General features: G+C 44.7%; 1 protein-coding gene across 1 annotated transcript in view; it reads right to left on the bottom strand.

Annotated features, from left to right (window-relative positions):
- GPC4 (glypican 4) overlaps positions 1-18191 on the bottom strand; it is a 67465-nt gene that overhangs the window by 22173 nt on the left and 27101 nt on the right. Inside the window, exons 2-3 of the mRNA XM_071569698.1 lie at positions 14898-15056; positions 801-1192 (exon numbers count right to left, since the gene is read on the bottom strand). Of these exons, the coding sequence (XP_071425799.1) occupies positions 801-1192; positions 14898-15056 (551 nt within the window). The remainder of the gene's footprint in view (positions 1-800; positions 1193-14897; positions 15057-18191) is intronic.

The following is an 18191-nucleotide window of genomic DNA, read 5'->3' as shown; positions in this document are numbered from 1 at the left end:
ATTAAATTATTACAATAAATCTTCTACAGCCTACAGGAAACAAGCTGAGTTTGTTAAAAGGAAATCACTAATATTCGTTATCTTACATAATCACTTCGAGGGGATTATTGATTGTTCTCTATACCATACAACTCCAACTAAAATTAAAGATAGATCTCATGTCAAAAAAAAAAGTCACTTCACTTAAACAACTCCAAAGTGATTTATATGAAGAAGGAGGTAAACAGTTAAGTGACCAACATATTGCAGCTGTTTGATCCCCCCAAAAGAGTGATCTTACCATAAATGTTTGAGGTCTAACTTGTGGCTCTTTGTGTGGCACCAAGTACAACTGCTTCTGCCCTGTGTGTATGGCTCCAGCTTACTGTTATCACTGAAGTGCTGTTTGCTCATGTGAATGGCCTCTACCCATGCCCAGGGTGAGAAGCAAACCATCATCATCCATAATGGATGCCTGCAGCATCCATGACTCACTGTAATTTAAAGGCAATATTAAGTAGAAGATACAGCCATTACACAAGCAAACATGGTTATTTCCATTGCAGAAGGGATTTAATTTCCTGCTGTTACTGTTCCCTAGACAGGAGCAAATCAGCCTCCTGAGGAACATCCCTGCTGCCGGGCTGCAGCACTGAATGCTGCCGTCCCCAGAACGTGACTCTACCACACATCAGAGCAGTCTACATAGATAGAGTCTGGTCCCACTAGCACTCAGCTACACCACCAAAACCTTTAGGTACTAGTCAGGACAACAGGGAAAGATGCTACCCATTGTGGGGTAACCATGAGACAGAGCTCACCGCGGACACTTTGCTCACGACGTCCCTTGCGACGGCGAGGCCCTGCGCAAAGGTGCGGGCAGCAACGAAGGCTCGTGTCACTTGTAGCTTGAGCTTCCGTGGCACATCCCCGAAGGGCTTCAGCTGCTCCGTGTACTTGCTGACACACTCCAGGTACTCATCTGTGAAGTGGTACTGGGGGTTGACCAGCCGGAACATGCGCTCCAGCAGGCGTGCCCAGAACTCGTTGAGCATCTCCTCCAGGTTGACGTTGCCGCCCACGTAGTACCGCTTCAGCTCCACAAAGAGGTCCTTGAACAGCTCCGAGTTCTGCATGTACAACCGGCCATACGTCCGCACAAACATCTCGTTCAGTGACTTCTCAGCATTCTCAAGAAGTTCTTTGAAGAACTCTAGAAAAGAGGAAGAGAAGATATAGTAAAACAGGCATTGGGTTGTTGTGTTTGCACACTTCTGTAACTACTGACATCACTTAACTAGAAAATTCAGCCCAACGAGACCACAATCCAAATGAAATGGAAGATTAAAGGACTCTAAAATTTTCAAATAATTTCCATACCTCAACATTTTTAATTACTCTTCATAAACCAACCCCCCCCAACCACTCTCCAGATTGGAAAACTTGCATGAGCAAAATCTCTTTTGATGCAAATCTGAATACCATGACAAGAATCAGCAAAAAGACAAAAAAAAGCACCAGTTTCTTTTATTTCCACTCTGGCATCTTAAAAGAAGTAATTTCAAAGCACAAGACTATCAGAAAGAAAAAAGATGGTTTTGTTAAACAGATGTTTTACCCAAATGGGTCTTTCTTTTCAGTTCTTGACATTTCATTTTCCATAATGATCATAAACCAGCCTGAAAAATGAACAAATTTCAACACATGTAAAAATCAAGCCCAAAAATCTACCTGCGAGTTCTTTCTCCCATCTTGCAAGTTCGTCATCTCTAAGGGCAGGGTCTGTGTCAAATTACCTAAAAGGTCCTGATTGCAGACAGGGCTTCAGATACTCGTGGCAGTGCAAAAAACCCCACAATTACATTAGAATTTGCTCAAAATCCAAGAGTAAACACTTCACACAAGGACACGAGATTTTTCAGATGACAAAGGAGGGATGGGGGCCCTTGGGGTTTTTATCACTTTCTAAAAGCAAATCCACACTTTGATTGACCCTCTGAGAGGACTGGACAGCCCAAAGAGCAGCCACTGCCAAAGTGCCATCACTGTGTCTTGGCAGTGCCATATACATCTCTAGCACTGGTAACAAGTTCACCTGATGATGTCAGACACAGTTTAAAGAACATGCCCTGCCAAGACCATGCCACCAAAGCCTCTGCACGTGGATCTAAGCACAACCTACCCTGCCAAAAATCCTTTGCCTTAGAGATTCGGCATAGAGGACTTAAAGCAAAACAAAAAATAAGGGAGGGGTCCACTAGGCAAAAAGCATTTGGGTCATATTGGAACAAAACTCAGTGCTATGTGGCTTTGGGAAGAAGCTAAGGAGAACAGGGGTGGGCTCTGCCACGACAAAGCATCCCGTGCCGCCTGTTTGCTCCAGCCCCACGGGAACACCGGCACCCTGGGCATGGGCACAGCCTCTCTGCCGCTACAGCCGGCATCAGCAAGGGAGTGTATTATTTTATGCATGCCACCAGCAATTGAGGATTCTGACCTCTGCTTTTCTGTGACTCATATTCAATAAATATTTTTTAATAAAACATGCCTCTGTGGTTTTCTAAATCCTCAAAGGAGCAATGTTTAGGGCCAGAAGTTGTTAGAAGGAGGCGGGGGGGAATATTTTGGCCCAGTGTGAATTTAAACCTTGTTAAAAGACATTAGAAGTATGCTGAAGTTCAGAGTTTCGTCTTCAAAGTGCTCCAGTACAAACAAAGACTAACACAGAAAACATTTTCTGGAAAAACTGAAACATTCCTTGAGTTCCTGATGAACAAAGTCATGGGGTTCAGGGCCTGACATGGTTGTATATAATGCAGCCTCTTAGGAGTACAAGAGAAATGATCCAGGGAAGAGGAGATTGATTTCAAACACCCAACATGTCCTCTGTCCAATATCAGCAGGAACCTTCACTTTCGTTCCCATGACTGGCATTTCCTGTCCAGGAAGAATTTTTTCTGTTCAGTTTATACTATAGAGATTAGCTTGGTGTATATTAATTTCTAATTCACTTAATCATTTTGAAGGCTCACTTCCTTCCTTTGGTCAGACCTTTTAGTATCACCAAATAAGCTGTTCATTTAAATACTTTTGTGCCAGGCACAAGATCTGCCAGATGCATCAGCAAACTCTTCAAAGGTGATACTGATGGCAAATCTATTAGATAGTTCCAACTACCAGTCTAAAGAACTCAAAGTAATGTTTTAAGCCAAGAAAGTTATCTTTAGTAATACATACATATTACCATAACCAATTTATTCTCCTGCCCAAACTCATTTTATTGGTTACACTCCAAAGTGGAAGTTGAATAAACTGTTTTCAGGCTTCAGAGCTCTTCATCTCTTAGAAATTTTTAATGTGGGCTAGAATCAGATATGGTCATTAATTATCCTGAAAAAAACCCTGCCATCTAATTAGCAGCAAATACTGGTGCACCTGCAGATTTCCAGCCAGCAGCTTTTCCTTGCCCCAAAGGAAGGTAAATAAAGGAAATGAAAACCTCCCACCAAAACCAGGCAATTCTAAAAGCCCAACACAACACTGCACACACAACACCATCATCTCTGGCTCGAGCTCCAACCACCATTTTCATGAACCGAAAACACCTATTGTCACAGTCCACTTCCCAAATAAGAAGGGGAGAAAGGCAGAGAAGGCTGTGTGCCTGCAGCACAAAAATCACCATCCACCTCCCGCTCCCCAAAGCTCCCTTGCTAGCATGTGCTCACATTCCCAAACAATGCCAGACAGGATGCCCTGGTGACCAGCGACAGTGGCTTTGGCCCACATGAGCCATTGCTGGCACCGCAAGGTTGCTGGGGTGGAGATGAGGTTGGGTTGGTGGAGAGGAGTGATGCCAAGCATGGCACCAGTGACGAGGGGCCACCAGACACCAGCAAGCGGGGATGGACCCAGCAGTGGGACATCCATGGCATCTTCCCCCATGCAATGCAGAGCACTCTCAACTTGGTCAGCAGTAGTGATTAAATCATATATAAAGGTATATTTTAGTCTGGCTATTGGCATAGTATAAGTCTGCATCCCTACTTTCTATCTCTATGTCAAGAAATCAGCTTCGGCACAAGAAGGAACATTAATCTTTCCTCTATGCAAACCATGGTCATAGATGTCTGCAACAAAGAGAAGAAAGCCCAAAAATCCTTTTTATGAGTTAAATGCTAATCTGACTAGTAACTCCCTACATCTAACTAGATATTAATTCTCCCCTTCATGGAAATGAGCTGATTACCAAACACCAACGTAACCCAGCATTAACCTTGCCACCACAAGAAGAAAAATGGCAGGTTCCTCTATTACGTCTTAACTGTTTGCTGGATAAAATAAATGACCACCTTTCATTTGTATTAGAAGTTGACTTGTTCTCAAACAAAGCAAACACACAAAGGCCTCGGCTGCTTATTTTACAGCACTGTAAAAGCACGTTTTACAGCTGTGTTGCAAGCAATCTGTACTCATTAAATTATCACTCTGACAGGTTTCCTGTGAAAAGCTGTCAAAAGCAAACATTTTTCACAGATGACAAAATCATACTTTGCCAGTGCTCTCTGAGACATTGCTATCTGGAGGGATGGCAGGCTCTCTTTTCCCTCCAGTTATCTTGTTTAAACTCCCTGAACAAGGGCTGGCCCCTATGTCGACAAACAGGCCCTAGCACACACATGGCTGGGAAGGGCTTCACAAACTGATCCACAGGAGCAGCACGTGGCTCCAAGGTCTCCCTGGTTCTCCTGGCTAAATGCAGAATGAGGAGTGATGGCTGGGTTACACAGAGGATGAACCACAGACAAGGCACTGGGCTAACATGGCACAGCCAGCTCTGGTCCAGCCTGACACAGCAGCAAGTCCATGTTGTACTGCTTCAATACACCTGCTGATGCAAAGTCACCTTTTCACTCAGGACAATGCTCACAAGAGGATGAATGCAGGGGTGAGGGTACCAGCACTGCTGAGCTGCCTGATGTGACCAGGGCCACAAAACCTTTCCTACCAAGGAACAAGTTTATAATTTTTCTGTACTGCAAAATAAATCCTGTGGATGCTACAGGCTTTGATGCTCAAAGGAAGATGACATTTGCAATGCAATTAACTTTTAGAGACAGAAAAGGTAGTAATCTGCAGTTGGGCAATCTACAGCTCTGGGCTCTGTTTATTCTTTTAACACGTTTGAATTTCAAGGTAGAATTTCAATGCCCAGCATTCAGTGAGAGCCTAGAGATGTCACGAAATGGTAAGAAAGACTAGATGTGACATATCGGGCATCTCTGCAATAAAAATCCTGGGAAAAAAAAGTCTCTTCTTTTGAACAAATCCATCTATAAAAGAGCACAGTGGGAAATATAACCATAGTTATTTGGCAATTTCCTTTTTTCAGGTAGTAAGATGTATTACCTGTTTGCAGCTGGAGGGCAGACCAGCGCTGTCAGTAACCCAGCACATGAGAGCACCACATCTCCCCAAGGTGCTTCCACATGACATCAGACTCCACTGCCAGAATAATTCAAACCAATCTTTCTTTCAAATTGCAGATACATGAGCTAATTGAAGAAACACAATCACTCCACCTACTGCGAGACAGAGCAAATCCCACCTCCAGACAACACATCTACTGCCTTCGACCTGTGAAGCCAGTATTATTTTTTATCTTGGATTCATGTCTCAACTGAAAATATCCTCTTTTTGTTTTCCTTAAAGTAAGAAGGTAGGCAACGTTTTCCTATTCCTTGTGCTAACATTTTCAGGTATGTTAAGAGTGAGATTTTCATACAAGAGGGCTTTCGCTGAGGAGAACCTGGTGCACAGTATGACCTAAATCAAAGGCAGCTCCTGGAAATGAGATGAATACATCAAAGGGGCACATTCCCCTCCACCCACAGGCAGGTTTTGTATTTCCCTATGAGTGCTGGTGACAAAGGAAGAAGCAGAAAAACTGCCTGGTCTGAGCTGCCTCCTGCCACCACCTGCCCTGTGTCAGGACCAGAGCATCAATGTCCTTTACCTCTCCAGCCCTGCCCCAGGCAAAGTCCTCAGGGCTGAACCCATAGCTGATCACTGCAGGAGTGCAAAGTTCTGCTTTGAATTTCTTGATCTTCAGGAACAAAACACATTTATTTCAGAGAATAATTTCACACAGAGAAGCACAGTGCTGCATGGCACCCTGATTGCTCCTCTTCCAGCCTCTGCAAAGAGTTAAACCATCAGTGACCCATGACTCAGCATGTAAAAACCCCACATTTTATAGAGCAAAGGAAACCTTAAGTGCAGTGCAAAAAAGGGTAGTCTTACCCAAGATTTTAGCAAGCCTGTTGAGCCAAGGTGTTTACTATAGACACCCTTCTGTTGGCCATGTTCAGGCACACCAGTGCCCTTCCAAAAGGAGACCAGCATTGCCACACACTTTTCTGCTCCCAAAAGCCACCAGACACACTGTGTTTCCCATACACCAGGTTTCCTTAGCTTAGAGCTGAGTTTTCAACTGGCTTTTTTCTGTTTGAGGTCTGCAAATGAGCTACACAAACAGATCCCAGGTAAACATGCAATTACTCAACACACCTTAAAAAACAAATAAAACTGGGTTCAAGCATGTAGATGGAACATGCTGAATTTTTATAGGTGCAATTAATTAGTTACAGATAATTTGCCACCTAGCGTTTCAGGCATACTCTTAGTACGTTGTCCAGATTATGATTAATTAAGGACCGTCTGTCTTACCAAACCTTTAATTTGCTTGTCTGTATAGACAATTATGCTTTCTAGTGCATACAGGAGAACACTGCCACAAAGAGATTAATTATATTTTCTATTTAAATGGTTTACTCATAAAATGTCCACACAAATGCTCCTGCCCAAGCCACGGCCCTGCAGGCTGTGCTGTGGAAGGGCCGGCGCCAGCACCGTCCCAGCGTCTTCGCAGAGGTGCATCTGCAGATGCAAACTCCACCCTGCAGCTGCTCCTACCATGAGAAGCAAAATTCAACCCAGACAGATAAAAGGAATTTAGAAGAAAAAAGACAAATATTTCACAGCTCTCTTCACCTGGAGGCTGGAGTCATCCACAGCCATGCCACCCAGTCCAAAGGGAGAAGGGTTTTTTTTTTTTCTAAATGTGGTTCATTATTTTTAATATGCCTTCACTTCCTTTATTGCACATACTGCATTTGTAATTTTCACCAGGGAAAAACAAACTGTAGCTTAACAACCTTTTTCCGGAAGTGTTGAGAAACCGATGAACACATAGTGTTAACACATTTATGGAATATGAACTCAGGAAGGGTAGGGCAGATCCACAAGCTGTTTCTGTGTCCTGTTTTCAAACATGTGTTAGCACTTATTGACATGGGAAGAACTCTTTCACAGAGTTTGAAGAAGTACAGGCTTAAATCTTGCCAGTGTCACAGCAACAGCCCCAACATGTGAACCCTGGAGAACTGGGAGGAACAACATCATCTCCCCAAACTCTGCTTGATTAGTGAAAAGTTGACAATAACAAGAACAGGGCTGCAGCTGCAGAGGTTAAACAAACAAACTATCAAACCCCAGGATTTTTAAAAGTTCTTGTTTCTAGAACACCACAGGGCTGGTAGGAGCTGAGAAGAGCAGGGCAGAAGAAAACACACAGTGCCAGATACCACCATTGCACCGAGACTGAGCTTGTTGGAGAATAAGAAGCAAGGAAGGAGGAAGAAAAACAGTGTGGAGATTGCCATCTTTGATTCAAGAAATAAATAGCAGTGCATCGCATCCTGCTGCACACACCAGTCATCCACAAATTAGGAAAACAGCAAGAAGAGAAATGGCCATCGTCTCCTCTTGGTCCACCCTGCTCTGCTGCATCCCATGCAGCAGGATGAGTCCAGACTCTGTAGCCTCCTCATCCCTGTTTTCAGGGACCATCACTGCTCATGCATCCCTTTCTGGGTCAGCCAGAGTGGGTTTCTCCCACTGTTCCCATGCTGCCTCCTTCCTGAGCAGCAGGTCTGTCATTCCCAGGTCTTCGATTCACCTGCTTGTGAGAACAACTCAACAGTACTCTTCCCCAATCCACCTCCCTTGCTGCTGCTTCTTTTCCCTCCATTTTTTGCTCTTCCCTCCACTCCCATGTCTAATTTTCACTGCACCCATTCCTCAATCTCAACTGACCTTTCAGACACATCTATGACTTCTCAGCTGCTTCAGCCTGCTGACCCACAATCATTCAGTACAAACACATCAACTTCCCACCCCAAACAGCAAACTCACTTTCACCTGGAAGTGAGCTCCTTCAGTCTGCCTCCCACACCCCTTCAACTCAAAGGAACTTTCTGGGACACTCACTAAGGTATTTCACACATATGTGTTTTCCCAAGCCTTCCTTCCTACTGCTGTCAAAGGGTGTGAGGAGGGCCCTGCTGCTGAACAGTGGGGATGGCTTTCTCATTCCCATTACCTCAATTGCCCTCATGTCGTTACACTTGCACTGAGAGCTCTTCCAGCTGGGGCCACCTCGTATTTGTTCAGCAAGCATGAGAACGGCTGTACACTAAGCCACTACAGCATATTAAACACTAACAAAATAGCTTCAGCTTTGCAGCAGTGGGTTATTACACCCTGAAGTCCACCACAAGATGCCCAAACGCCACCAACTCAACAGGCATCGAGAGAAACAGCTACCAGGACTATGCACACAAGGCTGGTGGCTCCTTTGTGCAAGAAGAAGGAAGAGGGAGTTAATTTTAAACAGACAAACAATAGCTCATTGACTAGTTGACAGCAATTAGTAACCAAAGAGCACCAGGCACGTTTCCTGTAGCCAAGTACAAAGCCTGCTGCCCGCATCTTGGCCTTTGGGAAAAAAACCAAATGAGTAAGAGCAGTTTACCTGCAACCTAAACAGCAGCACTGCTTGGACCTGAGACCACAGAAGAGTGTTTGATGCCACCAAGTCCACACACAAAGGGCTTTTGCCCACTGCTAAAGTCTTTGCTCAGTTACAAGATCTAGCCTCTTTTTTTTAGCCCCCCTCACAAACTACTGAGCAGGAGCTTCCCTCCCTTTGAGATTTCCTACTTCTACAAGTTAAGATCTTTCCAAGCCTCCCAAAGAGAGGTCTAGTTCCTGCCATTTTCAGGCAAGCATCATCCTCCTCAATGAACAGGACTAAAAATCATGGTGGTTTATGTACATCCTTAGAAACCTCCAGATGGATAGAGGCCAGTTGAACAAAAACAAAGCATAAACAAACCACAGCACAGACAGCAGACAATTTGTTTCATTGCTGTTGCAGTGAGTGGGAAAGCACAAACAAAAGCCCTCAAGTGGGATTTTCTGAAAGAAGTGTGTTGGCTCCCATTACCCTGGGAAAGCATCCATCTAAAACAAAGTCTGAAGGAGCCTCTCTACAACTGCTTCTTCCACGAAATTTGAGGGGTTTTTTCACTGTTTTCTGCCCTGGATGGTATGACCTTTGGTGCCATCCCTTTCAGGAAAGGGAAGACCAGGCTGTGCCTTTATCTGCACATGAACAGCAGCAGATAGACCAAACCACTCCATTATTTGTACACTAATGATGCAGTCATCATCAGTGCACTAGCCTGAGAGTGGGTTGCAATGGGAGAGCTCTCTTCACCACATAGGTTTATTCAAAAGCTCAACATCATAGCTCTAGCTCAGCAAAGGTATACCAGGTCTCCACTCGATGCTCCTGCTGTGTCACACCTGGAGCTGCCTCCTGCAGAGATGAATGCACTGGCAGCCAGTATTAACCCTGTGGTCCTGGGTGCCACAGACACCAGGGGATCTTGCCAAAGGAGCAGGATGAGGCCCTGGGTCTCTGCTCTTCCAGGCAGTTTCCAATAAAAGAGTTAATGTGAGATGAAGGTCCCCAAAGGGCAGTTATTTTGGTAAGGCAGAGCACCCCGATGGTCTGCCAAATTCTAACTATAGGAGCAGCAGGCTGGGCACCTGCAGGGCTCGTCTTTCACTGTTTGCCTCCACACTGCCTGAAGCAGCAGAAAGGAGACCACCAAAAGCTCTCCCTTCTGACTCCTTCCCAGTTATTAATTAATACATCCCAGCCACATGCCCCACTGCACCAGAACACATCCCTGTTAACTCCTACCTGGAGACAGCAACTGGAAGCCTCAGGTTATCTGAACAACAAAAACTAAATTCAGAAATCAGATTGTAGGCTTCTTTCCCTCTGGTTTCAGCACAATTTGAATGGTATTTGGCCACTGTTTCCCCAACCAGTCTCTCGGATTCAGCCACTGCCAGTTATTGGAAGTAATACATGCATTCAGGAGGAACACTGGGCTCACACAGTAGAGGGTTAAGGGAACCCTGGGATGCTTCAAAGATGCACGTTGTAATCACACTTCATAGCTATCCTGCCCAACACAAACATGGAACCCACAAACAGGAACCCTCTACAGCCCCTCTGTCTTGACCTGTGCAGCAGAGGACTTGTGTGCACCATGGACTCAGGGACTCCTGGCCAGCTCCTTCTTCTTGGATTTGGTTTCATTCTGCTCATTGTCCCAAAGGGGTTTTCTTCTACACTTCTGTATTTGTTTTATCTTAAATGCTAATGGCAAAGTCAGGTGGGCTGAAGCAGAAAGAAGACTCAGCATTTAACAGCTTCCCAGATGCTGGCCCGGGCTGTACCATTTTGTATAAATGCTTCTGATGTCTGGGCACTGGGAACACCAAACCTACTGCCAGCCTGGCCCAGAAATGGACCAACCATCTCACATGCACTTCCTCATTCCCATACAACAAGGGTTGCAATAGCAAAAGTGCTTGCAAAATGCAGGGGTAGGAGAGACAGAGAGCTTGTAGGGCCCAGCTGTGTCTCTGTGCAGGGGGGGATTGGGGTTCTGGCTGCCCAGTCACTCTGCAATCAGCCTATAAAAAATCATTTCTCTCCTCAGAAAAGGGTTTGGCACAAGTTAATCTTCCAAGAGATTCGGGACGTGTCTTTAATAAGAAAAAGTAAGAACATCTTATCTAGGAAGCAACAGAACAGCGGAAACACTGCAGAAGAGTTATGGGCTATGTCCTGTCCTGGCTCCAATTCCTCTAAACAGCTGAGCAATTTCCCCAAAGCACTGCTTGGCTAGCACAGACCCTGGCGTGGAAAACTTCAGCCTCAAAGGGCAAAAGAGGTGAAAGTTTGAATTTAATAAATGGAATCAAGCACTTATGCAGTCTTAATGTCACCATTAATTCTATTAATGTTATTAATTGCTGAGAGAGGAAAGGGGAGGGCACTAACTTGTGAAAATAAGGCATAGGAGATTTTTTTTTAAAAAAGGAGGGGTGGGGGCATTTAAAGCCCTGACTGCTATATGGCATGAGATGTCATTATAGTGGCCTTCCATTTACTGTCATTGTCACAAAGAGAGGCAACAAACTTGGCCAGAGAATCTCACTCACTCATTTTTCATGAAGGCCATAAATGTATCTGAGAGGATACTGGAAAAAACTGCAAATCTGCACCTCCAAAATCATTTAGCAATGGCAAATCCAACAACTCACAGTGTTTTCTATTTTACCAAAAAATCATTTCCCTTACTGCTGAAAATACATACCTTACTGCTGCACTGGGATCAGGATAGTGGCTTAAATTACAACAGGAGAGACCTCCAGGAGCATACATAGCTGTACAGTGAGCAAATATTTAGACAGGATATATAAGATATGGGACTCCAAAGCTTGCAACTCTCCCAGTGCCTGCAAACCAAACACGCACAGGAGGATCTGACGCTGTCACATTACGCATTAGGAGCCGAAATGACTCCTGGTCAGCCCTCTGGGGATGGATAATCAGCAGCTTGTTCCATGCTCCCGATTAAGAGGAGATAATCCATTTCTGTACAGCTTTGGTGTCAGATCAGAGTAATTCTGGCAACAGTTCCAACAGCACAGAGTGCTCCAGCAACAGCTGATGCAAACCCTCCAAAAGCCACAGGGCATCCCAGCCTCCATCCAAAGGACATGCCGCCACTTCGACTGTCCTTCTGCAGCAGCAACTGCTGCAAAGGTCAAGCATGTAACAGAGGCAGGACAGGTTTGCCTCTCTTCTCAGACCTGAAGGTCAAGGCTGAGACATTAGCAGCTAAAGAACCCACGATAAAGATTTCCAGAAGGCTGGAGGACAGGGTTTGATGCTTCAGCTGCATCCTGGAGCAGCCATTCACAACATGGACATGTGTCACGCTGCAAGAGGAGTATCCATTCCACTTGCTGAAGTGAATTTGCTATCTGTAATAACTCATCTTGCCTGCTCAGTCACTCTGCACAGCTGTAGCACAGAGGATTTCATGTCAAACAGAGGTAGGTGTACTGCTCTTTTCTGTCAGCTTTATTTTCATTTGAATGGATTTAGCTATGAGTAATGAGGAAGCCCTGAAGAGCCACAAATGGTAAAATCAGAGTATGGGTCCATATAGAGCATGAGCTCCAGAAGGGATTGTGCCCTTTCCAATCTCATCCCTAGAGATCAGGACAAATATATGAGTCTTGACTGCCTCTCCTTCCTGTAGTTCAGGCATGTAACATCGAAGAGTGTGGGATGAACTATGTTGGACAAGGAGAACTCAAATGTGCCAGGCAGAACTGACCACTGCTAATCTGATGACCGAGCACCAGGACCCAAAGGAAGGAAATGCCACCCCACAAGCAGCCAAACACTCAACAGCAGGCTCTTAAACAAACAGAACACAACAGTCTAGGGCATGGAAATCTCAAATTTTTGCAGAAGAGTCTGAGGACCTCAGAGTGGAGACTCCTTGACCTGCCCCAGACACAAGCAGGAGAACTGTTGAAGATGTGCCTCCAGCCTCCAGGTGACTGGGCCGAAGGGAGAGGAGCAGTCATGATTGTCTTCCAAGAGGTAAATGATGGAGGGTGGTAATCAGTTCATCTCTGCTTCTATCCCAGGTAAGATTAAAAAAATCCCTAAATCAGCTTTGTCTGCAGCAAATGAAGATTTAGATCTGATATTATCAAACACTCAAAGACAGAGCCATTAGGCTCTGGGACAGGCTGAGAAGGTTGCTAATTCTCCTTCATTAGTTTCATACGAGGCAGAGAAACACCCTTGAGGGACAGGCCAGGCACAGTAAATCCAGCTTTCAGGAACAGCTGAACATCATCCCCTTCCAACTTGCCGGTCAAGGACTCTTCAGGCTAAAATGAGAGGGAGACCAGCACAGGCAACAGTGCAAGGGGCTGACATGAGAAACATAGAGCACAAACAGAACAGCTTGTACACAGCTCCCTCCCAAAGCTCACCTGTTCTGCCTTTTGAAGCCTTGTGCTTCGACAAGTATCCAAACCAGCAGATGCACCTCCCAGTATGTCTGCTCCATTTCAGAGATTCTAATGCAGCGAACTGTGCATGCTCTTTGTTTTCAATGCAGCATTTCAAAAAGCCCCGTCGTTCATTTAAGGTGAAGCAGATGCTGTTCCTCTGGTCTCTTTGAAAGGGCTTATCTACGGGCTGGATTTCATTAAGTGTCTTGTTCTGCATTTAATAAGCTTGCAAGTCTAGACACTTTGGTTCTCCCTCTATCACCCCTTTGGTGTACCAGCAGGTAGAGACAACAGAGGTTAAGAGGGAAATATTTAGCAAGCAGATTGAGATGCTATCAAGATGACTGAGTAATTCCACTTTGACTCACTGCAATTTCATACCTAGGGATTTTTTCTCTCACCCTAGTTCCAATTCCTTTTGAAAGAAAGAGCCCGTACCTGTTGCAGTAGCGCAGGGGAAGTTGCTATGAGGTTCAAGGCACAGACTTTGGGATATTCACAGAAAACTCAATTTGAACCAATGACTAAACATGGGAGAAAAAGGTCCAGAGGAGCTGCGTGGCAGCATCACCCTCTACTACTGGATAGTGATGGTAATGTACAAGGAGAACAACTATTTGAGCAACCCAGTCCACTGGACTCATCAGGTATTTCCATGTGCAGCTGCCGTCACCTCATATTCCCCGCCAAGAAGGACAACCCAAGCAGCAGGCTGATACCCTACCCTGCTCCTCCCTCCAGGAGATGCCCAGGCACAGGGGCTGCAGTGTCCAGGAGCACTGAGGTGTCCACAGTGCCCCACAGGAACCTACCAAGAGCTCAGTAGCAAACCAAGAGATGCAGATGGGTGTTGTGCCCAATGTCTGGGCATCGACTACAGCTTTTTGCAACAGGTGGTCTCTACAGAAAGCCACTGGCTGCAAAGCTGCAAGGCTGTGTGCCAGCTGCCTGCCAAGGGAGATTCTTCCTGCAACTCCCATGAGCCAGGAATGCCCTATGGAGACCCAGTCTGACAAGACACACTGTGGACCTGAGGGCAATGCTGAGACCAGTCATTTGCTTATCTGTCAGCAGTTCACATCACTCCAGTGATGGGAACTCAGCCAAGACTTGTTCATTTTGTTTCTGACCCTGCATCACACTTGAACCCTCAGCCTCCACACAAAACCAGCTCTGTGTTTATCTATTGCTCTGCTTAGCCCCAAAGGCTAAAAGAGAGATGGATACAAATCCTGTGGGTTCACAACATACTGGGAAATATCAGCATTGTTGTGGACCAGGGCTGGAAGATGTGCATGTTACAATTACAAGCACTGCAGGGATGTACCAGCAAAACCAACGGCAATCTTACATTAGAGCAAAATGGCTTTTCAAAAGATTAATCAGAAAGAAAAATCTTTCTCTTTGGGAAACAAGCAGCCATAATCAGCAAATATTTCTCTCTCATGGGATTGCAAAACAAGGCATGCTCTGCCCTCTGAGCCACGAGTCATGAACTTTCCCAGCAAAGGGGGAGACAGAGTAGAATGACTGCATAGAAAACAACAGGATGGGGATTTTTTATATTTTTATCCCAAGGAGAACAAGTTCAAGGTCTTTGCACTTACCATCAAACTTCTTGTATCGGGAACTAAACATGGTTTGTAGGTGATTGCTAAGCTCTACAACAGCGTTTCTGAAGTCGTGTTTACTCTGCTGACTGTACTTCTCCTCCATTTCTTGAGAGCAGCATGTGTAGCCTTGTGAGCAGACTTTCAAGTGGTCACCTGGAAAGCAGAGTAGAAAATATCCTAAGTTAAAAGGATTCTCTACATGAGGGCAAAGAGGTTGGCTAATGAGGCAGGGGGTGTGAGGACCTGTAGCACCATCTCCTCCCACCAGGGAGACCCTCCTGCTGCTGCGAGTGCTGGACCACACATATCAAAACCTGATTCTGTAGAAGAAGTTTATAGCAACACAAGTAAAAACCTTGTCTTTATGCAAGAACATTAAAAACTCTCCTCTTATTTATTCAGCTAAGAAATGGAATAAACAAATACTCATCCTGAACAGAATTTGAAGAACCAGAAAATCAATCTGTATACACTATGATAACTTCCATGAAGTTTTTGCTGAGTATTTTAATTACTTTCAACTCATTCAGTTAATACACAACATGAATGGCAATGGCCACTTTTGTACAGGTAAGTGCTGTTTTCTTCACCCCTCTCCTGTCCACTTATCGGAGGAGAAATTATCTCTCTCAGAAGCACAGTTACCACTGGCATTAAAATATAATTGTTTTATGGAACAGCTCAGGAAAACACTTTATATTTTCTAGCTCCTAATTTTACAATTTTCTGTCATCATCTGGGTGAAACTGGGAGATTGTTTATGGAGACTTAGAATAGATTTTTTTTTCTTCAACCCTCAAAGATAATTCTTTCCAAGAGTCATCTGGCTCAAGTTTGCTTGGTCAGAGGGATCATCAAGTCCTTCAGTATCTTCCATAGCTCCATTTCAAAATCTCTCAATCTGGACATGGGATCTGGCTTCATGTAACTCATTTTTAGATGCCTCACAGCAATGTAGGAAGAAGCCGGCAAAATGCTGCTCTCAAGTTTCGTGGACCAGGATAAACCCTTGGCACAGCAAAGCTCAGCTCCAGCTCTCTGACAGGCCCTACAATGTAGCACCACCACAGGCAGGCTGGCTGATGCTAAAGAGGTTCAAATATGGGCAAACTGTGCAAATCTTTGTCAACACTGAAGATACGATCCAAACAACCAGTTAGGATGGGAAACTCATCCTTCCAAGTCAGATGGTATTTTAAAATACACAGCCTACATGTAAAGCTGCTGCCTTCTCTTCCATTTCACACTCTGCTGCCAAACCTTATCCTTCATTTTGAGGAAGCAGATGGAGATGAGAAGGCTCTTCCCTACCTGCTCACACCCTTGAAAGCCACCAACAACCTCCAGCCACTGTGGAGGTTCACAGACACACTGCTGGAGCTGCAAAGGACTTGTCAGCCCTACGCAGAAAATAACCTCTTCCTGACAGGCTGTGCACAACACACTTACTGAGAAGCCATCCATCCTACCTGCTAGAGTTTCAGAAGTGGGTTTAGAGAAACAAAAGCAGTTTTTGCACAGTGCAAAACAAAGTCTGCCTATGGCTAACATGAGTAGTTAATGCGCTGCCAGCCTTGTACAAGATTTCCCAATATCTTGCCCATATATTGAACCTTTGCATCACTTTGCATGACTTTCCAGCACAGAAAAGTTACAAACACTTAAGGACCATTTAAAAATAAGATATAAATACTTCTATATCTCTCTCTATATATATAGTTCCTAAGAACCTCTTCTTCTAAATCTACTTCCCTGTTGTGCTACAGGATTTGTTTGTTTTCTGTGGCATTACAGAGAGACCTTGACCAGCAGATAATTCCATCACAGCTAATTTATTGCACAAGACCATCCACTACTCTTCAATTATGGAAAGCTCAAAGTCTGCTTCAAGAAGCAGCACTGCTTAGGCAGTCTTCAGAAAACACAGAAAAATCCTGCCGTCTCCTTATATTTGGCTTTCATGGACAATTTCATTCTGCCTCAGAGAAGCACTTTCCAGAAGCAAATACATGGCACTAAGGGGTGCAGCACTAAGTGATGCAGCTCCAGTAAGCTTCACAAGTCTTTTTAAAGAGAGGAACGGGTGCACCCAGATTTGCAGATCCTGCCCAGTAAATCCATCGCAGAGTACGCCTGGACGCTCCTCTCTGAGCCTGCCTTACCAGCAAGCATTAAAAAAAGAAAGTGCCCAAGCACCACTGCTTTATTTCACTTTGAATCTCTTTGTTCCAATTCCAATACAGGACTAAGGACTCTGACACAACAGGAACCATAAATAGCAGCAAAGCAAAGTCAAACATACTGATAGTGGGATTTTTTTTTTCCTTACTACACTTCGCAGACACCTCTGAAGTTGCCCACAGATGCCGTAGGATCTCTAAAACAGCCCAATGTATTTCACAAATGCAAGTAAAATTTTTACACCTATTTGTACCATTAAACTAAAGACACCATTCCACCTAACGTCACAAAGCAAAATCATTTTCTTTAATCCCCCTTGTCCCAGATTTCATGGTGCCTCCCCAGGACATGTACAAAGCCAACCAAGGAGAACACTACCAACAGTAAATTAACTTGCACAGATCCCATTTGGTTGATCATTAAGAAATTATGCTCCAAAATGCAATTCAGACATTCAAAAATGAATGACCAAGCAATCTAATTATGGAAGATATTTCTCAGTCATGTCAGCACTATGTGGTCTTGGCTTGTGATCAAAAATTAGCTCTGTCTGGAGCTGAGGAGCTTTGACTACCCAGTGTTAATCATAGGAGGATGCACTGTGTTACCCAGCAATAAAAAAACAGAAAGTTTTGCTCTGTGGGCTGCTTTTCTAGCAGTTTTCTTGCGCCACATTTGGAGATGCCAATGGAAAGTCACTAGGAAGACACCCGGAGCCCCCTGTTTTCCTACAGGAAGGTTTATCGTTGGCATCGCTGCATCCCTGAGAATATATCCTTGCTTGAGCAAACCAACAGGCACTGACATGGTGAGAAATCTCATGTCTAGCCTTTTAAATTGGCTAGCAGAGCTAATCCATTCAGGATTCATCCACAGGATTTATCCCATGCTCAAGTCTGCAAGAACAACGCAATATCCCAAAGTCCCATTGCATGCTCGGGTGATGGATCCATCACGTGCCGCTTCAGTGAGTGGGGTTGCGGTGTTGGGAACTGCTCACACCCCCATGGGCAGAGGATCAAGGTGTCATCAGACAACAGCTTCCAAACACAACAGTGCTAAACCCAGGGAATGGAAGGGATGAAGCCTGGAGAGCCATCACTGACA

This window comes from Pithys albifrons, chromosome 14, assembly GCF_047495875.1.
Source record: "Pithys albifrons albifrons isolate INPA30051 chromosome 14, PitAlb_v1, whole genome shotgun sequence".
In the NCBI taxonomy this organism is placed as follows: domain Eukaryota; kingdom Metazoa; phylum Chordata; class Aves; order Passeriformes; family Thamnophilidae; genus Pithys; species Pithys albifrons.
Note: the sequence above shows the minus strand (reverse complement) of the source record. Positions and strands in the feature narration are given on the sequence as shown.